The sequence below is a fragment of the Stegodyphus dumicola genome, chromosome 3 (assembly GCF_044657685.1).
Source record: "Stegodyphus dumicola isolate Sdum_Otavi_A_Nest chromosome 3, ASM4465768v1".
NCBI lineage: Eukaryota > Metazoa > Arthropoda > Arachnida > Araneae > Eresidae > Stegodyphus > Stegodyphus dumicola.
The window spans coordinates 107258466-107283836 of NC_140770.1; the positions used below are offsets into that span (position 1 = coordinate 107258466).

General features: G+C 32.4%; 1 protein-coding gene across 4 annotated transcripts in view; it reads left to right on the forward strand.

The window, feature by feature from the left end:
• Nucleotides 1-25371, forward strand: part of LOC118197347 (uncharacterized) — a 194964-nt gene that overhangs the window by 129977 nt on the left and 39616 nt on the right. For all 4 annotated transcript variants that reach the window (XM_085813143.1, XM_035368846.1, XM_035368847.1 and 1 more), the window contains 2 exons: nt 4204-4435; nt 16490-16674. In XM_085813143.1, coding sequence (XP_085669269.1) covers nt 4204-4435; nt 16490-16674 — 417 coding nt within the window. The remainder of the gene's footprint in view (nt 1-4203; nt 4436-16489; nt 16675-25371) is intronic.

Here is a 25371-nt window from a genome sequence, read left to right on the forward strand (position 1 = left end):
ATGAAGCTGCAGTTTTAACTTTGGAAATAAGAAATGATACAGTGTCATATCAAGTGAATTCAGAAATTGCAGTCACATTTATGGATTTGAATTGAAATTCTCAAACAAGAACATCACTGTGAGCAGGTGCATTATCATGATGCGAAATCAATTTGTTATCTTGCCATATTTCGTATTGTTTTCTGAGAATTGCATCACACAAATAATCACTGAAATAATAGTTTTTTTATTAATAACATGGCTAGTTGGTAGAAATAATCCACAAGACAATGATAGTCAAAGAAAATGGTAACATTCATCATCTTGATATCTGTCCCAACTCTTATGTGGTATTTTTTATCTTGGTTGATCTTTTGAACAGCTGTCACCTAATACCTTACTTTAGTTGATACTTTTGCTTTTTTTTTTTTTTTTTTTTTTTTTTTTTTTTTTTTTTTTTTTCAATGTTATATGTGTTTTTCCTGCAAAGAGTTTGAACACTATTTGGAATTACGCAATTACAGAATCTGACAAATAATGGAACTGAGTTAATGAAACACGAAATAAACAAAAGCAAGAATATTGGTTTTAGATTCAAGGTACATAACTTTCATACTGTTACCACTGAGTGATTTAACAAAGCTGAGATGCCTTGCATATGTTTCCTTGTGATACTGCCCAATTACCAAGCATTATACTATTTTGGGTCAGTGAAAATGTTATGCACATGCATTTGAAATACACAAATAAAAATATTTTAATTAGTAATTTAAATGCTAAATTATGAATAAAATGTAGGTAGGATTGTATAAATATAAATATGAAAATGTTATATAAATCGGAAATATTTTAAAAAATAGTTTTTTCTGCTGTATTTCTTTGGTCATTCATGGTCTTTTCCACTGTGGAAGAAAGTTTTTAATGCAGCATATTTTCCATTGTGGTTGTGGAAAGTTACCTGATTGTAAATGAAGGTTGGCCATTTGAATGATATGTTACTTCACCAATGGCATTTTTATTTTGGCTGTACTAGAACCAGTCTTATGATTTAATTATCATACGTTTTATAAATTGATAATTATTTGTGGGAAAAAAAGGTGTATGTGGAAATGCATGCTATCTTGCTCAGCTTATTCTTTTACATTAACATATACAGTAGAGCATGGCTTAGCTCATATCCGCGGAATGCAATTTCATATATACACATTATTTTAATTGCAACCATTTAATTTGTCAAACACTGGAATTTTATTCATACATGGTTCAGTGTTGAATGCTTGTTGGTATTGGCTCTAGCCAGAAGTTATCAATAATTTTACAGGATTTGTATTAATTTGGAAAAAAAAAAAAAAAAAAAGCATACAAATTGTAAAAGAAGTTGGCAGCAAAAGATTTTCAGATATGGAAAGCCAAAAAATTATTCGAAAAATGATGATCCAGAAATGACCAATGAAATCAGAAGGATGATCTGTAATACTAGTCAACAGTGAAAGCAATAATAATGAAGAAGAAAGTAAAGAACTTTAACTTAAAAGAAATTAAACAAATTGTTAAGAAAGGCACAGAAACTGTCTGATTTTGATTGGAGATTGATCAAATAAGAATGAAAAGGATGTTTTGTGAGAAACTTTGAAAACCCTTCATGTCTTAATTCAAAATTTTTTTTTTTTGTGACAGTTGTTGTTTGAATCAAAAATCGCCATCTTTTTTAAAATCTAATTGACTAGCTGCCAATTTTCCTGGTTTTTAATTTTTAATTAAGGAAGATGTTGCTCAGCAATAAATGAAATTTATTGAATTAATGAAACTTAAATTAGGCAAATTCCATCATCTTCCCTATAATGATTTTTAGAATATTTCTAATTAATGTTTATTTTTTATTTATTTTTCTTCTTTAGTTTGATTTGAGCTGTCGTAATCTGCTTGAAATATTGATATATTTTTATATGAAGATTTATGTTCATATGGTAATCAGTTAATATTTGTATTTAAGTTTGTGTACTTCAGTATATGGTGCATTACCGAGTTTATCCACACAAATACTCTACATTAATTATTAAATTTTTTCTTCTTATTTAAAAATACTTAATAAATAAGAGCTGTCCTCCAATACTCAAGATTTTCTGAGTATAAAAGTTATCAGGGGTGAGTGGGCCAGATACAGCTGGAATTTTGGATTTTTTTTTACTTTCTCAAATCTGGAATTTTCTAAGTTTGTGAAATACAGACTGCAAGTCTGTAAATTTGTGTAGTCAAAATTTTTTTCAGATTTTATTTTAGAACAAATATATCATTCAGAGATTACATAAGTTTAAAAGTTTAGCTCTATTTTAAAGTTCAATGAGATGTCAGACTTCTTGTCTGAACAAACTTTGTCCTGTACAAAGAAGCTATTCTTGCTGTTTGTTGTATACAGAAATATATATGTATATATAATTTGAAAGGGTTTGAATTTTAATTATTGCCCAAATGGGTTCTTTTAAGTAATTTAATTCTATAAGAATATTTAGCATTTTTAATTAGATATATCAAGGATTAAAAACATTTTTATTTAAAAAAATTGTATTAAAAAGTATATAAAAAAATGAAGGTATGCATCTATTGTATTTAAATAGTTTAGTTGATTAATTAATCAGATTAACTATGAAAGAATTATTAATTATCTTATGTTTTTCTGAATGGCAACAGATTGAAAAAAAAAGTGAACAATACAAAACTAAGTTTCAAAACTAATAAAATAACCATTTTGGGCTGAAAATGAAGTTTAGGGTTGAAATCTTCAGAATGAAAGAAGATGGGAAAACAGAAATGCCTAATATTGTTAAAAATTATTAAATTAGTTTTAACTTCTGTGGACCAGTTAAATTCATTTAATGTTATAATGACTATTGTTAAAGACTTTTAGAGATAATACATTGCATAACTGAACAGTTAACCAAAATTCACAAAGTTCCATTAACCATTAATTTCTTTCTAATAGTTCTCCAAAAACCATTGTCTGCATCAGAATGTTTTTCTGATTGCATTGAATTTTTTTATTATTAGCAATAAAAAATATAAATGCAGTAGTTTCCAGTTAGTAACCTCTCCCCAAAGAAAAGGAAATCAGAAGCAAGCTTTGCAAATATTTTTTAAAACTGTTGAGAAACCAAATAGATAAGCTGTGTGACTTGATGTAGTGAAGCAAAATTAATTTTTAATGAATAAAAAAAACTTATGCTCTTTGCTTCATTAGGAAATAGTTTAAAATTAATTTTGTATGCACATAGATATGTCTTTCACATGAATATTCTTAAGTATCTGAAATTGTGGAGATTTTTACAGAACAGTATTTTTCAGGATTTTTGAAATTCTTGGTGTAAGGAAATTAAAAAATGAAATTAGCCAAAGAACATAAGATTTAGAATATTCAACTGAATTCTAATATTTTTATATCAGACTTCTGTTATGAATAGTTCAGTAACCTGAGCCATGTGTTATAAAGAGAATTAATCAGATAAAAGCACCTAGGAGCAGGTGTCACCATGCAGCATCAAAAACCTCCTGATTTCCTTGCAAAAGTCTCCTGGTTTTAAGATTTCAAGGCTGGCAGCAACACAATTGTATTTTGCACTTATCAAGCAATAATAATAATAAAAAAAAAATGCTTTCAATTAATATTTATTTCATTTTTTCCTTTTAATTACAACAGTATTTTGATTTGTTTAAATTACACATACTTTCTTAATCTAAATTATTCCACAGAAATATTTTTCTGTGGAAATTTAACTTTGTAGAATGTGATTTTGGTGTGTGTGAAGTCTGTTAATGGTGTAAGCCTCACATTTGGCCAAGGGTTTGCTGTATGAAAAAAATTCAGCAGCAAAGCAAACTGATGTGATTTTTTGAGAGTTTACATTTAATAGAAAAAAAATATATATATAAAACAGTGAAAGACTTTTTTTTTTCTGCTTACATATATGCAGAGCAATAAAAATAGTAAGTGTTAATGCTAATTCTAAATTATCTCAAAATTTTAAAAGTTACATTTCATTTATGTTTGCATTTATTTGATTTGTCAGGTTCTAGTGTGTTATCAGATTTTTCGGATTTCTTCTGATCATTAATAAACTCTTAATATTTCATCAGAATTTCAATTTCTATTAATGTTTTATTTGTGTAAACTTTAAGCAATTTTTCAGATTTCTTCAGGTTGAAAGATTAATTTTATTGATTTTTCTGCAGCGTTCTGCATCTGTAACTAGCCCTCCAACACCTATACCAGTACAGCCACAACGAATGCAAGCTCAGAGCCCAGTTATGGCAGTTCCACATTCGCAAATGATTCCTGGTTTGCCACAGCCTATCTTTACTGCTATGGCTCCTCAGTATGTTATGCAGGCAGCACCTGTGAGTATGGCTCTTACAACTCCCTTTGCTGCTGCATCTCTATCACAAGCTCCAAGATTTAGAAAAGGTATAATTTTTTTTTTTTTGGATTGTTCATAATAATAAAAGATTACATGTGTGCAGTACATTATACAAAAATGGAATGATCAAGAGCTTCAAAATTCAGTATGTGTAGGTGCACCCATTTTTTGCAGACTTTTGTTTTACCAATCAAAAAGTAATCACAGAATTTCAGTTTTGTGTATCTGTTCTAGCACTGGGAAATCTGTTGCTGAAAGCATCTTGAATTTTCATTGACCGTAAACGTGACCCTGTGAGCTCTTTTTAAAAAACAAAAATAAAGAATTTGGTAGTTGTCTAGTTTTTAAAATACTATGTGTGAAAAAAAAATGCATAAGTAGAAAAACTAATTAAAGTTGAAGAGACTATATTGTATATTAAAATTTTATAACAATTATTCAGGTTAGTAAACAAACATTAGTACAAAATGATTTCGTATTTATACGACAGATGGCAACTTTTTATGGCAGTATTTAAAGGTACATTTGAACTCGCTTATAACTAGCATGAAGGGACCACGATATTTGCTTGTTATGAACAGAGTGCTCATAAAAAATGGAAAAAATCTTAAAAATTCATGCATACTTACTGTATTGTATATACTTTATTTTTTATTTCTATACAGTGCAAAAGAAGTGGGTTAATTTTCTTTGAACTGTCTTATTTTCTTTTTCATTTGTTATTGTTCTTTGGCGAAAACACATGGCCCAAAAAACATCATCATAAAAGCCAGTGAGTTATGTTAGGGGCAGTTCAGCTCGAAATTCTTCACATTCGTCATCACTTTCATTATTTTTTTTCATCTACAGTATACTTAGGAGTAGGTTTCTCGGAAGTGATAACATTGGCGTCAACAGATGCATAATTTTCAAGTTCTTCTCTACTTATTTCCAAATTTTTCAAGTCATTTATTTCTTCTTTTTTTCCCCCAGTGATTTTTCCCTTTTAAGAAATGTCCAGCCCAGCCTTAAGCCAGGAAGCTATTGGCAATGTATTGTTAATGTTAATGTTTTCCCATGCATCATTCATTAAACGTATTGCTTTGAGTACATTTACATTAGCGTTTGAAGGTGTTCCTATTTTTTCCTTCTATCGACAAGCATCAAAATCAAGTGCTCGTGAAAGTTTGATTTAAAATTTTCGATGACCCCTTGATCCATAGGCTGGATAACCCTTTAGAATTTGATGGTAAGAATTCAATTCTGATATTTGTAAGTCCATTGATTTGGGGATGCACTTTACTATTATCAATTGAATGGAGAATTTTATGCTTTTCTCTTCAGTTGTGCTATGGTCATAATTAACAGGAAGTTTTTCTACATGCTTGAAACACCTTGGGTTTTTAGACTTTCGAATAAGAAGCCGTTTCGTCTTGTCAGTCCCTGACATATTAGAACACACTAAAGCTGTTAGTCAGTTTTTCAAGAGCTGGCCTCCAACACACTATTCAATCTTTTCCATATTTTGATTCTACAACTCAAATTATGCCAGAATGCCAAGTTTTGTAAAAATCGTACGAGTAGTTTTAAAATCTTAGCCTTCAAAATTTTAGCTCCTCAATGTTAATTGAATTTGGCAAATATTTATTAATATCTCATTTCTTATTAAACTTTTTTGATTTTTCCTTTCACATTTCGAAATTTAGGTTCATTCCAAATAAAATTTACCCTTTCTTTTAATTTTAATTTATTTTTTTAATTTCTATTTTTAAATCATTTTTATAAATTTTTCAGAAAAAATTTTGAATTATAGCCTATAAAATTTTTACCATCATCTTAAAGTAGATGTATTTCTAAGCATACCTGCAAAAAAATTAGACGTCTTTATTCAAAATTTTCTAAGATATACATGAATTTACATATTTTCGCATTTTGAAATTTGGCATCTTTTTTTTTTTTTTTTTTGAGTGAAAGTAACGCCAAATGTGGTTTATGCATTTTTGTTACAGTGAATTGCCACAGCTATTTTTAACCTTAAATTTCGAATAAATTTTTACGGAGAATTAATTATATGAGATTTTTCCCCTCAATGATATGTAATAAATATTTATTAGTACTATGTGAAAAGCTATTTTTTTAAATTATAGATGTTATGATTCAAATTTTTAACCATTTTTTCAAATTTCTCTCTTTCTTTTTTTAAAAAATATTTGTAAGAGTAAATTTTTCTCTTCGCCGTTTTATCGTCTGCTACTTTACTTAACTTAGTTTAAATCAAATTGTTTAAAACTGAGAACTTTCATTTGATGTTTATTTGAATTTTATGAAAATATTTTATGACATTAACTGCATAATTTATTTCTAAACAAGCTGTTGCATATGAAGTGGCTGAGAGAGCGGCTGATACTATCATCCATATTTTTAAAGCACAGTATATTTTTATAGAAACATAAGATTTAAAATAATCATTTTTATAAAAGTCAAATTATGATATAAACATACAACCCTCTAGAGACTGAATTAATGGAGTTCAATGGTTATGTAGAAATGATCTGCAGCTACTTAATGGCTGGATAAGTCAGCAGGTTCTGTGGACAAGTAAGAATAATTATATAAATGACACCCAACATTCTGGATTCAATTAACAATGAGGGTACGATGTTTATTAAATGAATTTCCGAAGTTTTAAAACATAAAAAATCAACTCATTTTTTATCCTAAAATGTATTTTTGTGTGTAGCGTATTTTCATTATATCCTTAAAATTCTAATTTATAATGTAATTGTCAAGAACTGAATTCTAATCATCAGTAATATAATAAGTAATTATTACGGTTATTAATAAATCCTTTTTATAAAGTAATTGCAAATATTTCAAAAATCTTTGTCTGAATGCAAATATTTTTCTATGCAAATATTTCTTATTTTATATTAATCAAGATTGCACACGATATTATTTATTTACACTTAAATTCTTACTGCCAGTTCTAGTAGACTTTACAAATCAATTATATTTAATTAAGGAATGACCATCTAAGTTTAGAAACAGCGTACCATAACAGCAATTCAATTATTGGCGCCGTATCTTTCATGTTACTCTCAATTGGCAAGCTACATGATTTTTAATGAGTATTCAGGTTTTCCTAGTAACTTCACTTGGAAATCGCACTCAAACTAGGTTAGTTGGTTATTTGAACATAGAAAGAACATGGGAGCTATTTGGTTAAGATGCTTTCATAGAGAACCTAGAAAACTACGAAAACCAACCATGCAGCCTGGATTAGACTTCACAAAAAACAATTAGTATTTAACAATCTTCAAATGCTAGGCAACTGGTAAGGCTCCAATTAAATCTCCAATTTAATATTTTATTTGTAAATATTTAAAATATAGTTGTATTGTTAGACACAAAAAGACGAATTTAAGTTTTGTTAACTCGTTAGTAAACTACCAAGCCGTAGTGCAAATGAATAATCAATTTCTTTTGCAATAATTGCATTCACTTAATATTCTTGGAATATGAGCTAAAGAAGGAATGTTCTCAGAAGATTAAAGAAGTGTTTAAATCCAGTGATATTAGGTTTGTCTTACAAGCTCAGGATCAAAACGATTCTGGAATTGCCTGAGTAGTTGACTTGTAAACAGCTGTGAATTAAGCAGATGACTTTTGATCTTACGTTAAACGTATTCCAAATGTTTTGTATTGCCTGACAATGCATCTTTTCATTATTCAATAACCAATCGGAGAACTGCTTGAGTTCCGAAAATAAGTATGTGCTCAATCGTCCTGCATGTTCTTCAAATTTTTCTTCTTGTGATTCTTTTTTTCTTTCCCAAAAACTAAAGTTGCCTCTCAAAGGAAAGTTTTTTGACGAGACAAAAGGAATATGATATCTATTTTTTAGAGGCATGTCAAAAACAGATCTCTACAAGCCTTCTCTTCCATTACATGTTGTGCATTCAGACAAAAAGTTGCGTCAGCGTAAATTCTATAATCTGTTTTTATTACACTCTGATTACTTTATTAACATACAGTGAATGTGTACTAAACTTTTACTTCAACTTCAGTAATTCGGAATTTTTGACGGCATTGTTGTCGGAACTAGGACTTAGAAGATAAGTCTAATTGATTATTTTGATAATCCAATAAATTCAAGGTCGAAGTTTCAGTATTTTATTTTTGGAGGAAGGGGAAATTTTTTCAGTTTTGGTCCATTATCCTAAGTATATTTGCTTCGATTCTTTATTTTTTCCATAAAAGTGAAAATCTTACGCATGGTATACATATAACGCATAGCTTCAAATTAAAATTTAATAATATACAGAGTGGTTATAATTAAAGTTCCACTTTGAAATGGTCATAAAAGAAAAACTACTGGATCAGATGTTATCAAACGTAATAACCTTGTAAAGGAGGTCATGGGAATTTATTTTTCTTGAAAAAATGAAAGTTTGAAACCTCACCACCAGGGGGGAAGTGGCGCTGTATGCAATATTGTTAAATGAAATATGGGTTAAATCTAACTTAACCTTTTGTTACACGGGTTTAATATGTGGTATACACTTAAGAAACTTTGAAGTAAGCAAATTAAGGCGTTGAATTCAATAAAAGTTGAGTGCGCCATCCGTGTAAGGGAGAAATTCGTCCATGAAAACCACAAATAAGCGATTAGAAAATGTGAGATTGCAAATCACTCACACAAATGCTTACAATCTGGAAATCATTTTCTTACAGATCGCTAATTTGTAATTTTTGAAGCCTGAATTCGGCCCTAAAACTTGAAGATACCGATTCAAAACGCTTTTAATCATTTTGGGCCAAAGAAATTTCTCATGTTATCTACCTAGTTCCATTACATTCTCCTACTGCATTCCATTGCATAGCAGTCATTCCACACCGTTTGGAATGGAATGACAGCTAGTTTTATAACTGAACCATTTTTCTCTGAAGAGCAGTCGACAGCTGGACCACTGTGATTGCAGCTCACTTAGAGTCAATGTTAAAATGTCTCGTGATACATGAACTGCAGTAACGTGGCATTTTAGATACTATGATTTTTATGCAGGGCTGGGCCCTACCTCACGTGTGTCGCACAGTTACTTAGGCAACATTTCACGAATGAACGTCTTATAGGCCGACACTTCCCCTCTTCCCACCAGACCTCAACCTCTGTGACTTTTGGCTATGGGGTTATCTCAAAAGCACTGTTTATGCTGAGAATCTAAACAATTTGGCATAAATGAAAAATGTGATACACTGATAACATTCCTCCTGATATGCTAAGAGCTGCTGTTGAGAATGCAGTAACAGGATTTAACTTGCTTTCGGAAAATGCTGGACGCTACATTGGACATGCTTCGTAACATGTTTCAGAAATGATTAAATACATTTTAAACTAATGTTTTCATGTCTTATTTCATTTAACAATATTGCATACAGCTCCATTTTTCCCCTGGTGGTGAGTTTTTGAACTCTTTTTTTTTTTTTTTTTTTTTTTTTTTTTCCCCCTCGGAAAATAAATTCCCATAATCTCCTTTACACGATTCCCAAGTTTGATAACCATTTGGTTCGGTAGTTTTCCTTTTATGACCATTTCAAAGTGGAACTTTAATTATGACCACCATGTAAATTAAACTTTAAAACTTTCACAGTTTGGTTCAAGTCCCAGCTTTAAATATATATATATATAAATATAAATTTTTATATTAATTCTCGTAGAAAGAATGTTTTAAGAAGTTAATTTTTCTCTCGAGTTATAGAATGTATAAAAAAAATTATCTTTAATATGATTTAGATTGTTTCAGTCGATATAAGAATCGGGTCACTCGGTGGTACACAATAAACACTGCTGGACTGTTTTATTTCTTTGTCATGTAGCAAAAAATCTGTTAATTAAAATTCCTTCGGACTTTGCTTTAAACTTTATTTATAGTTAAAATGATTAGAAAATGAAAAGCTGTCTTCAGGTGAAACACAATTCATGTAATTGATATTTTAAAAAAATTGACAAGAATGCAAAATTTATGGAAGGTCTAGGAATTGAAAAATCTTAATTTTCTTGTGTGAGCACTGATAATAACTGTAGAAGGAAAGAAGAAAATTAGGGAGAAAAGTAAGCAAAAATTTGCAGGGAAATTTGGCTGTCAGACATACCAAGATGGCCCACCAGCGGCCGAGCGGTAAAAGCTGCTGAACACTGATAGTTCGGTCCGGGGTTCTAATCCTGGTGAACAGGCTGGCTGCATGGGCGTTTTCATTGTTTTTCTCATGTGTAATGTGGATACGAGCCAGTTTCTCTTTAAAAGACCTCCACGGGGCATCCCTCCCTTTCCATGTAGTGCCTAAGGGCGAAGCACATAATAAGTAAAAAAAGTAAAGACATACCAAGATGTTTCAAAAAGGTGGACGCTTTTGAATATACTTTCAGGATATTTCAAAGAATTTAGGTGTTCAAAGAGAAAAAACTTGGATGTGTACACCAGCACATACCATCAATTGAGCTGGTGTTGACATAAGAGACAGGAACAATATCATTGCAGATTAAAGTGAAGAGCGACTCGTTTTAGACTTAGCGACTGGTCGTATAAATTTAAATTACATTATAGAACATCATATCGTATCATAAACGGAGAATCCCATGATTTCTCAGTCGAATTATTTGAAGATTCATGAGTTTATCCAATGATGTATGCGGATGTTACCAAAAGACTTCTTTTTTTTTTCTCTCTCCTGATGAAACAGCGGTAAAGTCGCTGAACACTGGTAGTTCAGTCCGAGTTTTGAATCCTGCAAACGGGCTGGCTGCATGGACGTTTTCGTGGTTTTTCCCATGTGTAACGTGTATACGAGTCAGTTCTCTTAGAAAGTCCTCCACGAAGGCATCCCTTCCCTTAGGCAGATAGCACTGGTGTGCTTTGCCATAATTAAATAAACCAAAACCTCTTGATGAAACCAGCCTTTCCTTTCATCTCATACCTTCAAAATGCTAACCTCTAAAGATTGATAAATGCTCTGACTTAAATACTGATGAAATGGATTGAATTGGATTATTAAGTTACGGCAAAGCTGGGCTAAGGGCGAAGCACATAATAAGTAAAAAAAGTAAAGACATACCAAGATGTTTCAAAAAGGTGGACGCTTTTGAATATACTTTCAGGATATTTCAAAGAATTTAGGTGTTCAAAGAGAAAATGCTCTGACTTAATTACTGATGAAATGGATTGAATTGGATTATTAAGTTACGGCAAAGCTGGGCTACCTCCCTAAAAGAAGGGATACCTTTGTGAAGAACTTTCTAAGGAAAACCAGCTGGCATACATGTTAGACATGAAAAAAATACACGAAAACGCCTATGAAACAAGCTCGTTTACCAAGATTCAAACCCCGGAGAGAACTACCAGTGTTCAGCGACTTTACTGCTCAGCCACTTGTGGAATTTATGAAATGGAAGACGATAACTTTATTTAAAGTGATTGTCAGAAATACGAAGATGTTTTGAAAAGTTTGATGCTTTTTAATATACTTGCAGAATGCCTAAAGAAAAAGAGCAAGAATGAAGCAGAACAGCTGAAGTAAAAGAGAAGAAAAAAATAAATTTTTGCGTAAAATTTAGTATTTGTACTTTTTTTTATTTAAAACTTTTTATCTTATGATATTTGATTCTTGCGATTTCAAAAATAAAATATTTGACTAAAACATGAATAACATTTTAAGAAACCAAATGTAGGATAAAATTGTGTAAAGCAATGGGCACAATGATAAAACTCTTTAAAGCAGTGTATGCAAGTCATTTTAAGTTAAAATGTCAGTTATACATCTCTCTTATTTATATATATCTTTTCTGAACGGAACATTGAAAGGCGTGTTAACTGTATTTTCTCTTTTAATATATGCAGTTTTCAAATGCATCGTAGTCTGGGTTACAAAGTATTTTTCCGAAAGAAACACAATTCAGATAAATAAAATCAAATTCTGGAAAATTTACGTTAATAAATATATTTAAAATGCTCAGTTCAAATGAATAAATAGAAAATTTTAAAATAATTATCTGAAGAGACAATGGAACACAAACAATTAAAATAAAAGTGTAAAAATTTAAAAATTACCTAAAATAGTAACTATGACTAAAAATATAGAACAAAGAAAACTATTTGAAAAAAAATAAATAAATAAACGATGCACTTTTGATTTAAACTATGCAGTTCGAATGAGTAAATAGAAATGTTTAAAACAGTTATTCAAAAGAAACCATGCAACTTAAACAATAGAAATGAAATTCGAAAAAGAAAAAAAATGAATGAATGAATGAATGAATTACAATTAAAATTTAAAATATAATATAAAGAACATTTTTTGAAAGAAGGAATGATTGGGTCTTTTTTTTCCTCTCACGCACTATATAAAAATAAAAATGAAAATAGATTGCCACATATTAAGAAGTTCGCCAAGTGAACTAATTTTGGCGGAAACTGAATAAAAAGCGCCAACATAAATTTTTGAATTTCTCCATAAATTTCGCACCAAATTTTACAAAATTTAATATTTACAGGGTTGCCACGCTACCTGGAAAACCCGGAAAAAGTCGGAATTCAGAAATTGACCAAAAAATTCAGGGAAAAGTCAGGGAATTTCATACAATGATCCCGCCAAAAAAGGCGAGTTTTGCGCCAACGTCGAAAGAGATCACTTTTTTGGCTAATTGTGTATCACGTGAGTGTCATTCAGGCAGCTGGCATAGAGCCAATTTTCGCAGCTTCAATTTGATTGTCTTTTAGAAAGGCAAAGCAAGTTTCCCGCAACTTTTGGTTTCCAGTAACCTCGAGAATCGCATGTGCAGTGCATGGACTAAAGAAAGTACCTGTTCTCGTATAAAACAAAATGGGTTTCATCCTAGTATACGGTACCATGAAGGTTAGAATCAAAGAATATGTATTGTAAAGAAGGATGCGTGATATATCTGTCGCCAAAGCTCGAAACCGGTGTCGAAATTCGAAGGTCACGTTATCAAGAGTTCATAAAATGAATATCGTTTGAAATTTCTTTAAACTCTAAAGGAAAAGAAATTTTTTTTGGCGCAAGTAAATTAATTCATAAATTAGTTATTTTAAAGAAAGAAAAAAACTACAAAAATCCGTTTTTAAAATTATTGCGAAAAATCCGAGAAAAAACGTTCTTTGATAAAACGTTTCTTATTGGATTTTTCGCAATAATTTAAAAGCGGATTTTCGTAGTTTTCTTTTTTGTCAAATAACGTTTCTTCTTAACACGTGTTTCTCAATTTCCTGTACACATCACGGACAGGTAAATTCTAGCCGCCAGGTTCCGTCACCAAATCCCTTGACAAATTTTCCCTCCGCTTTCTAGCGGCGTAATAGCATTTACTTGTATGGAACCTTTTCTTCTTTACATACTAGACTTTCTTTGGTTAGAATAATCTCCATGTATGGTACAGCGGGATTTGGCGACTTGATGATGAGCAGTAAACGGGCCATTTTGTTCTGGGCGACAATTTTCAAAATCGTGCGAAGGCCGTACCATATAGTACTAGGATTTTACCGCAAAATCTTTTTTAAACATTTTTTTTTTTTCTTTCTAATAAATACCTTGTAATTTTGCAGTAAAATAAAAAGTATATAGTAATATGACTGAGACTCAGTATTTTATAGTAATCAGTCATCTAGGCTAACCATGTAATATAACTAATTATATATAATATTCGCTAAAATATCGTTGATTATTCTGATTCAATTTTTAAGTAATTATCTTTATTTTTATGTTGTTCATATCATTTAATGTTTCTTCTTCCCTCTAAATTCATTTATCATTAGTAAATAATATTTCCAAATTTCAGGAAATTTTCTCTGGCACAATCCTGAAATTAATTCTAGCAGTATGATGACATACCATCACGAAATTTAATGCACATATTTTTTCCTTGTGTATGCTGCGAAATAAATATAAAATACCTCAATTTATTAAAAAAATATCATTAAATAGATTTCTTTCTTTTGTTTAGCTGCAGAATTTCTGCAAAAAAAGCCTTATTTTATTCCAGATTGGGCAGATTCTAATCTCAATCTTCAGTGGAGAAAACAACTCCTATTATAATTATATTTGTGTTTTCAAGTGTTAAGGTGCCTTTTAAGAAGACACCTCACACAATTTAAATTTACCTAAAATCTAACCTAACTATTTAGCATTGTGTTGTGATTTATAAGAACCGGATTAGCCTCATTTTGAACTGGTGATAATAATGAGTAATAATGAAATAAAACGTACAATTGTTATCCAATGTATATATCTTAAATTTTATTACGTTTCTTAAGTGGAAAAGTAAACAAAGTGTACCAAAAATAATTAAGAATAAATATCCTCTGGGATTTATTGAATAATTAAGTGAATATGCTACACAATACAAGTAATACCATAATTAAAATACCTCTTAGCACAGCCAACGTACATTATGCGGATAGACTGGAATTTTCTCGAAACATACCTGGAAAAGTCAGGGAATTTCATTCTCCTGTTTGAGTGACAACCCTGTATTTAGGCATAATTTGAGTCGTAGAATCGAAATATGGAAAAAATTTGGTATGTTATTTCAGAAAAAGTCCGATTTCATGTCAAAATAACTATGTTAGAGTAGAGCTGTATATAAATCTAATATATATCTTAAGTCCCGCTTTCGAGACATTAAGAACGCAATTTGAATTTCATCAATCAGCCTAGTAGAACGGGAGACATAGAACTGTCCCCCCCCTTTTTTTTTTTTTTTTACCAGTGTATATATTATCTTTTGTGTATCCTTCTCTGATGGCTTGCCACTTTCCACTCATCCATGTCACAATATATCCATATTTGTAGACTTTCCTTCACAGGTTTTTCCAAAGTTTATCCCATGTCTATTCTTGAATTGATCAAGCCATCCATTCGAGCATACAAATCCAAAATAGCCAAAATTTTCTGCTTTAAAAAATGGACCACTCAACAGGAAAATCTACACTACATTGCACCTTCATTCCTTTTTAAAGATCGTTGTCCAAGTCCTCCGTATCCCATTTCTTCAAACATTTACAGTCATTCTTATTTTGATTAAATGCAGCCATTAATTTTTTCTTATTCTTTAACAGTGTTGTAACAGCAGAAGATAAATCATACTTTTTGCAAATTTTGGAATATTTTACACCATCCTCCAATTTTCGTGAAATCCTTACTTTTTTGTCAACTGCTATAATTTGGTTTCGACATCACCAGGTAAAATTTGAGGAGCATACTCTATGAATTCAGGTCAAAGAAAGACCTCCACATAAGTCCCTTACCTTGTCACTCCTATGCAGAGTAAATTTCTTTCTAGTCAGCAACATCCTTCGTCTCTGTTCACTCAGGGTTGTCATGGAATGTCCTTGCACATGCACTTGGCAAGACGAAAAAGGCTGCCATCATGTGTTTGCAGGATTTATGACTCATCACTTACTTTCAGTGGACTTTTGATTGTTAAAGAAATTTTTCCAAGAAAGGGTTAGTTGAGGTGGAAGCCATATAAATGCTGCTAGTTAAAACCAGGGTTTGCTTGTTTAAAGCAACTAGTACTCATAGACTTAACTTTATACCTACCAAGTATCTCAGTATATTATCACTATTACTAAAGTGTATTATGTTTTGGCTGAATTTGGGAGAACTAGCAAATGGAGAAACAAAATACAGTAAAATTTAGAAAAACCGAAATTTTTAACCGAATGTCAAAATGTAGAATTCAAAATTTAAGTCAAATTTTTGATTACTTAAAATTTTTGTCTGCTTTCTTCGCTTTTGGCTTTTTAATATTCGACTGATGTTTATAAGTCTCATATAGCCATGTGAAAAAAGTGTACTTACTTTTTGCTGCCACATGTGACATTTTGAAGCAGATATCAGTTATCATTTTTTGAAAGACAACTCAGTATAAAAATGAATATTTTTTGGCATGACTAGTGGCAATCTGTAAAATGATGATATGGGAAAAAATATGTATATATATTATTTTTTTACTGTCTGTGAAATTTTGATTAATGAAGTTAAAGAAAATTCTCATCCTTGTTTAATATGCTTAATAGCTTAGTATCTTATAATTTTAAAAATTTCAGTACCTATAACAATGCAACCCAGGCATGAAATCACACCTCCCATGCATGTTGCTGCTGCTACTGGTCAACCAATTCTAGCTCCAGCAGCTATACCAACACCCTCACAGTTGACAATGCAATATACATCTCCACCTGGAATGATTCATGCATCTGGGCCACCTCAGCAGACAATGGGATATCCTCAGGTTATTTTTTGCCGTTGTTCTCTTATTGTATTTTGTTTTCATGTAGTAATTTAAAATATCATTTTTTATAAATGTTATGCAGATTTTTTTTTTTAAATTTTTGCAAACACTGTTTTTGAAATGCATGTATTTTTTCTGAATTGAGTTTTTTCCCCCCTTCTAATTTTAAATTTATAGAATATAATTACAGTGATATGTTTTCAATAATAGTAGCAGCATTAAATTAACTGAAATATTGGATAGCTATATGTGGCTGAGTAATATTTTAATTTTATTTTTTTAGCATAAGCAATATAATACAAATGTATTGAGGCTTCTAGATATCAGTTTGAGGGGGAGTATTTTGCTAAAAGTATCCAAATTTGGGAAATTTTACTACATTCTGAAGGTTTCATGCAGCAAACGTTAAATGCTGTGTATAAATGGGAAGATTCCATTGCAGATTTCTAATCTGGAAATCACATTTAAATGTTGGATATATGTGTATAGGTCATGCTATGCTTAGAAAAGAGTATCTTCTACCTTCATGTATCAGAATTTCACCGCGGCAATATTGTGACCTATTGAGATTGTAATTTATTTTTCTGTGATATCATTGCATACGTTGGTTAGGATCCCATAAGTGTTAGTGAATATGAAATAAGTACATCTAGGGTTCTATACGGATCATGTTGGATCTCAGCAGCCTCGGGCCACTAAATTTTAGAGGACAGACATATTGTCTGTTTGGCCTTAGAGGATCATGGAGCCAGATCACATACCCAGAGTCAAAAACTTGGCTCACGTTGAGGACAATAACAGTCTGCATGGACAGTGTCATAGACTCCCAACATGGAGATATTATTGTGGCTTTCCATGATGCAGCAGCAGAGACATGCATGCCTATAGTGGTGCAATGAACAACTAAACTGAACACATGAGTGGCACCACATCATCTTTTTGGACAAATCCTGCTTTTGTGTATAGCGTCTTGATGAATGTGTCCATATATGGAGGCAATGAAAACACATGTTCTAACTTGCATTCGCTAGAGTTATACAGGTATATTAACTGCTTGCCAGTATGGGTGCCATTGGGTACACGTCCCTTTCACTTGCTGTTCGTATAGTGAGGGCAGCTGCCATTACATTTTCGACCTGTTAAGACATGAGGCTGTGCCCTATGTATGAAACTGACAGTATGCCATCTTTCATTCTTCAATACAGAAGGTGTTCGACTGTTGCCCTGGCTGGCTTATTCTCCAGATCTTTCACCTGTTGAGAACATCTAGTCATGGGGGTGCCAAGAGACTGGCATACGACTACGAACGATGAACTCTGGAATAGAGTTGAAAGTGCGTGGAATGAAGTACCTGTAACTGTAGTCTAAACTCAGTTCTACTTGATGCCCAGTTATTTTGATGTTTAAGGCTTACTATATATCTTGAATAATCATAACCACATTATTTTTAGTAGAAAATTATTTGATGCAGCCCATTTCATTTTATAATTACTCATTTATAATAAGGAAATTCTTCATTTTTCTTAGTCTTTTAGCTATCATTAAGTCATTACTTACAATGTATTGAAAATTTTTGAAATTTCACAGACATCTGTTGCATTATCTAGAGCAGGATTAAAGAAACTTTTTTCAGTTGCGACCCCTTTTTACCACTGACATTTTTTCGCGAACCCCAGGACCCCATAATATTTACGAAAATTTTGGGGGACCCCATAAGCAAATCCAACTCATGCGTGTGTGAAACTGTCAATTTTTTTCACTTGTACTGTAATATACTATTGCAGTTTTAGGTCATTAACTTTAAAGCATAGAACAATGTGAAAATTTTAAATAACAGACAAAATGACAGCGTCACGTACAAAGCAAGTAAAATGAACGTTTCTATTATAAAAGGAATATGTCGAAATGTTCCCCCCCTTTTTTTTTTTACTGTATTGTCTTATCTTTATCTATTTTCAGATATATTGTGTAAAAATATTTGGTAATTGTAAAATTATTATAATAAGTTTATTAAATATCAAAACTGCTAAATTTTTGGCCAACCCAGCTGCAGGTCGTGACCCACAGTTTAAGAAACGCTGTTCTAGAGGTACTGATGCAAGAGTTAAATTATTTCTTTAAAAACATTTTCTCTAAGTTAGTACTTGTGGAATCAAAATTTTGCCGGAAATGCTTAAGTTCCTTTGCTGTGAAATGCAAGAAAGCATATTATAGTTTTTCTTGTCTCATGATGTCTAAATTTGAAAAATAATGTTAACCCTTTGCGCTCGAGGCGCTTTTCTGCCGGGTGAGCCAGCAACTTGAGAGTAATCAGCCACTCCCGCTTATATCATGAGTTCCTTATTGTTAACTTAAAATAATTTTAGACACAATAAAACACTTTAAACTCGCATATTTTAACATTATACATATTTTTTTAACTTAATGAACCATATGTATTAAACATTACATTCTAAAATTTTGCTTCGTATGATATTTTACAAAACAATCTCCAATATGCATTCTTGGCTTGTCGGGGCATGTGTCACAGTAGTATACAGTTTGTCGCCTTTGGGGCGTTCTTTGGGAGCAAAACTTGCAATCTTTTTTTTGCCCCATCAAAATAATATGCAGCTTCCCATTTAGTCGGATCGCTTCAGAAATGCTGTGTGAAGTAGAAGCTGTGCTGGGTTGTCTTTGTCGAGTCTCCCCTCAGTTGATCCACTAAGGTCTTCAAATATTGTAGGTGACTAAGCGGCCGTTCATTTCTCTGCTTCTTTACTGGTTTATAAAGAATGTAGGAATTGATGGAGCAGATCTCCAAACCCCCAAAAAATAGTTTTCGCCACCATTTTACGGATTTTCTTAAAAAACAATATGTGGAAGCCAGTTGGTCAGCTCGATCAGCACCGCTCATATATTTGATGTAATTTACTATAACATTGGGCTTTTTTATAACGACTTCAATACCGCCTTGTAGAGTTCTTCTTACAGGAGTTATTCCCGCATTATTCCAAGTCGTCAAAGCCGTCGCAGTCCTCTTGTTCTTCCACGCAAGAACCAAAATATTACCTTTACGATATGCACATGTGGTTCGTTTCTCAAATTTTGGCTTTTGTATTTCACATGGCAGGTGCTTTCTATTTGTCATGATCATCCCAGTTAAGTGGCACTTTTGTTTGCGTAATTCTTCCGCCAATATGTAACTCGTATAATAATGGTCCGTAAACTTGAATACCGGGAATTTTATCCTGTAACATTTTGTATAGATGTAGCGGTATTCTGATTGATACCGGTAGATCAGGTCTTATTAAAGTCTCTGTTGTTAGAGATCCATAATACGGCAGAATAGCACAAATGAAGCTGGTATTTGAATCTGCGAGCGTATAAACCCGAATACCCCATTTTGTAGGTTTCATTGGATTGTATGTAATGAATGATATGTGGCCTTTGAATTTGACATTCGACTCATCCACACAAATCTGCTCTCCGGGTACAAAATAATTCAAGAACCTTTCATTTATATACTCGAGGAAACCAGATACTAACTGCAAATGGGTTCTAGGGTGTGTGTTTTCTGAGGGTATTGTCTTGAGGTGAACTTTCCAAAATATTTGACAGAATTGGTCTCTCGTAAACGTGTCTGAGTAAAACGGAATATAACTAGTATCATTTTTCGACCAGTATTCTTGTATGTTTGCCAGTGTCATTGTCCCCATATTTATGATTGCCCCAATAAACGCCCAAAATTTGGTAACTGTTACATCGTACCATGATCGCCATATAGAACGGGATGATAAGGTCTTCCCTTCCACCTTCCTTGCAGCGTTATTGTTAGTTTCCTGCACTATGTCAGTAACTAATTCCTTGGTGAAAAGTAATTTGAAAAAATCTATTGGTTCTTTTATGTGTGTAAATACGTGCGGTCCTACTTGTCTTTCACCACCGGATACAAATGGTATTCTTCTGGGGATTTCTTCGGATTCTGTGCACACTGTCCATTCTGAAGGTTCAGTCTCTTCTGTACAATCACTTTGGATTCCAGATTCATTATCGATTATTCGGATTTTTCATCTTCTTGCTCCTCTAATGTCGTCACTATCTTTATCACTTCCGTCTTCGTTCTCATGGGCAAGCTGTCTATGTAGTCATGTAATTTCGTTCGTTATTTCTGGAAAATTAAACTCATCTTTGCTAGAAGTAACTTCGTCGTGTTCCATACTTATTGGGCTCAGTAACTTTGAAAGAAATACTGCGATCGGCAAGAAGGTTGAGTTCGAACTGATGTCGAAGATAGAGTCCTACCCGCGGTCGCAAGTATATTTGAGATAAGGCATTTAATCACATAAGCATTGCAAAGATAACCTTTATTTGAGATAAAACATCCTTATAGCTATTCAGACACCTCGTAATATGATCTACAAAAGGCCAAGTAGATCTCTCAAGCGATATTCCTTAGGTCAAACACAAATAAACGCACCGATTCGAATGGTGCCTCTCAGGCACCGCTCGAGTTATCGCATCACATGCAGTGGTGCCTGAGAGGCACCGCTCGAGTGCAAAGGGTTAAGACTAAAAATGTTTCAGATAAAATGTAATATATATTTCTTATGTAATTGTTGTTGCATTTTATGTGTGTGTAATCAACTAAAGTCCTTGCCTCACCTTTATTTTTGTAACCATTATTATGTACTTCCAGTTACAAAATGTTTTAAATGACATATTCATATTTTGACATTTTTAAAGAAGTCAATTTTATAAAAATTATGAAGCCTAACCTTTTATGCATTCCTTCAGTCCCTATGCTAAGAAAAAGAGCACAGAATGTGTGACCCCCACGTTATAAAAATTGACCAAATATTTAATTTAAAAATCTGCAATTTTTTCCATCCCTAAATGCCATTTTATAATACTTTTCCATGATTTATTTGTGTCTATAATTTTATTACATATAATATGCCAAATTACTTTTCACGCGAGTATTTCGAGTTAGAAGTTTTCAAAGTCTGAAACTATGTTAATAATGTTCTCATGAAGGCTTCATGACATTACAATAATCTGCCAATGTTTTCGAGAACATGAATTCTGCAAGATTCTGTGAATAAGATCTCTGTTTCGAAAAAAAATTATATTTATCAATCTTTTCATATTGATCTGCATAGAAATGCTCATCACTTAACCCTTTAACATCAGAAAACCCTTTTTCTAAATTAATGCTTTAACCGCTTAACTGCCGTGGAAAACGTACAAGTTTTACTCCCCAGTGCCACTGTTTCTTCAGGTGCACGTAGTTATGCGGTGTGTTAGGGAGGAAATAAGTGCAAGTTTTGCTGTCTAAAAACAGATTACTTTCACAAAATAATTTTAAAAATGTATTTAAATTTAAAAGAAAAATGGAAATACAAAATTTAATATTTAGAGTAAAAGTAATAATAAAAAAGATGTAAATGTAATAAAAATTATATTTGTATAATAAAAAAGATCCCAATAATGGAGTTTCGATCAATTTAGTTTTAGACTAGTGTAATATCACGTTTCAGTGTTATACCTTGTAAAATCAGTATACCTAAATGGAAAGTGGGGAGGTGGCATAGGCAAGTTTTTCATATCAAGTCGTACTCAACGTCGAGCATCTTTCGGAGAATAGTCGCAATTCTCTTCATCTGACGTAATGTCATATTCTGAGGTGTCTGAACCTGAAGATGACGGAAAGTATTCATCTATTCTTTTGTCATACATATTCATAAGAAAAGCATATACTACAAACAGTAAACAAAAACGGGCACAGATTAAAAAAATACGTTTTACTCGACCATAAACATGACCAATAACCGCATAGTCATTATTTTCACCATTTCAAAAACACCGCCATCCAATTCCTACCCCCCCCTCTTCTCTGAAATAGTATCCTCCTTTTCTTACTCTATCAAGGTCATTGTGGTGTTACATTCCAAAGCCTTGAAAATAATTTTAATAGCAGCAGCATAAAGCAAATAATAGCATAAGCATTGGCTGAGCAAGGCATATATATATATACAGTCAAAAGTCGTTAATTCGGACACCCATAATTCGGAATGATCTATAATCCGAACCTCAAAACTAAAAACTTTCTGCGCATGCGCCGCGTTGACACATGCGCATAGGCGTTTACCCGTGCGCGTAAGACCTTTTACGACTGCGCATATGAGTGTGCGCAAGTGCAGAATACGTTTTCGCGTGCGCGTTTTGTGTATAATGGACGTATAAGCTAAAATTATCTAATTATCTATTTCAGTTAATGTTGATGATTGCGTGGTTCCTTAATTTTCGAATTGGATCCGGCTTATTATTTTTTGCAGACTGTAAGAGCAATTTTATAAAAGTAAGCTTAAACTTTCGATTATATCAAATAGAATTTCCGATATATATTTGTTAATATGTAAAGGATCTAAAGCGAAAGTATGTTTTGAAATCCGAAATCTGTTTATCAATTTCACGCTGCTCGGCGGGGGGGGGGGTCGCCGCGGCGGGCGCATAATGAATTGGAAGTTGATCTGTCAACACTATCCTTATCTTCAGCGCAGATGTTTTTATTTTATTTGGCTTATAATTCCATACCAAATGTAGTATTTCATCTCGATATGCTCCGTCTTTGATATGATTTAAAACAAGTTCCTCGTCATTATAATTCGCTTTCGATAGCGAAGAAAGTGACAGAGGTTATTGAAAACGAAAAAATTTCGATTGACAAATTAATCGGTGTTCTAGACACGGCAATTATAGGACTTGAACAGCAGAACTTTGTAACTGAACAAGAAATTATGTCTGTTTAATAGAATTAAAGAGAAAGTATTATCACATGAAACGAAGCAAAACTTAAACAACTTACATTGAAAGAAATGTTTAATAAAGTAAACAAATAAATATTAAGCTTTTTCTTTTTGCAAATTTCTATACCCTTTAGATCATAATTGTTCTTTATTTCATAAATTACGGTTTCATATTTTTAATTTTAGAATTTCTGCATGCCATCTTACGAGATTTAAATTTACTTACGAGATTACGAGATTTTACTTGATCTATAATCCGGAATCGCCGAAGTCCCGACGAGTCCGGATTAACGACTTTTGACTGTATATATATGGGGATTAAACGATGAACAAATTAATTAACAAGAGACATTTAAATTAGACTAATGATTATTACATAAATTTAACATTTACGAGATTTAAAAAAAGTACTGATTCATCAAAGTTTGTTTTAAACAGAAGCAGTGTCTCTGCTCCCACGTCAATCGTCTATCAACTCAAAACGGTCATTCCCCTAATTTTTGCTTGGTGCTTTCGGTGCTTGCAGTAGCAGTGAGAATGACATCACAGCATCTGAATTTCTTCACAGCTCCAAGCGATTGGCACTGCATTCTCGCCCATCCGAGGGTGGACTGGCCCTCCAGGACACTGCAAAATACAAAACAACCCCCCCCCCCCGCCAAAAAAGCAACAAGCAAGGATTAACAATAACAGAAATAAGTGTTCATGAAAAATTTTAAAGTGCTGTACATTTCTTGAGGAATTCGGCACATGTGGTAGTGCACATGGGTCCCTCATGCCACCCTTCCTTTATTACGTCATAGGTGTTACCACCCTTAACTTTCGTGAAGGCCTGAAATACTTCACTCTTTATTTTAAGTGTGGTCCGAATTGAGTCCTTTTGATTGCCACTAAGTCACCAACTTGTACGCCTGTGCTTGTCTTGTTTTGGCATTATATGTCTTTTTATTTTTTTTTGTTGTACTTGGAAAATTTGTCTCTTGACTTGCTTTCGTAATTCTTCTCTTTGGGACTCGAATTGAGATTGAAACTCTCTTTCTGTCAGTTTTTTGAGCTGATCGATGCCCTTATGTTAAGTTTAGTACTGAAGAGTAATTTGAACAGAGTGGTGTTAATGCTTCTTTGATATGTTGGAGTTAAGCGTCCTCTGAACTTCATGTGTATGTTTATACCATTCAGTCTGGATTTTTTAAGGACAATTTCGTTAAGACTGATATAATGACTTGGTTAATTCATTCGACTTGTGCATTTGCTCTCGGCAGGCCTCTGGTGATTAGATGATGTTTAATATCTTCTTTAGCACAGTAGTCAGAAAACTCACTGGAATGAAAGCCGTTCCTCTGTCAGAAATGATCTGACAAGGGCTTCCAAAATGGCTTTCTGATTCTCTAACTTTGCTATCACCTCGGCTGAGGTCGTAGATTTTGTTGGATAAATCCAAGTAAATTTAGTAAGTGCGTCGACCACTACTAAATATGTGCTTGTAGTTTTTAAGGGTACTTTCCAAAGGACCCAAGCAATCTATGTGATAGGTATGCAATGGAATGTCCTCCTTGAATCATGGATGTAAAAATCCTTCCTTTTCCCCTGCTTTGCGATTTATTAAGATGCAATGAATGCAATTGCCAATAACATTATCTTCTGCCAAAATTTGGGAATGAAATAGTATTCATCCAGGTGTTTCTCTGTATGTTTGATACTGGTGTGCCCTTTCTCTTGAGCATCTTTTATGATTTCAGTCTGCATACTTTCCAGTACGACTATCAATTCTTTACCGTCAATAAATTTATAAAGTATGCCATTTCTATTGCAGTAATTTTCATAACTTGAGGTTTTCAGTAATTCCTTAATGGTTTTTATTTCAGTGTCATTTTCTTGGGCAAGTTTTAATTTAGGTATGATATTCTCA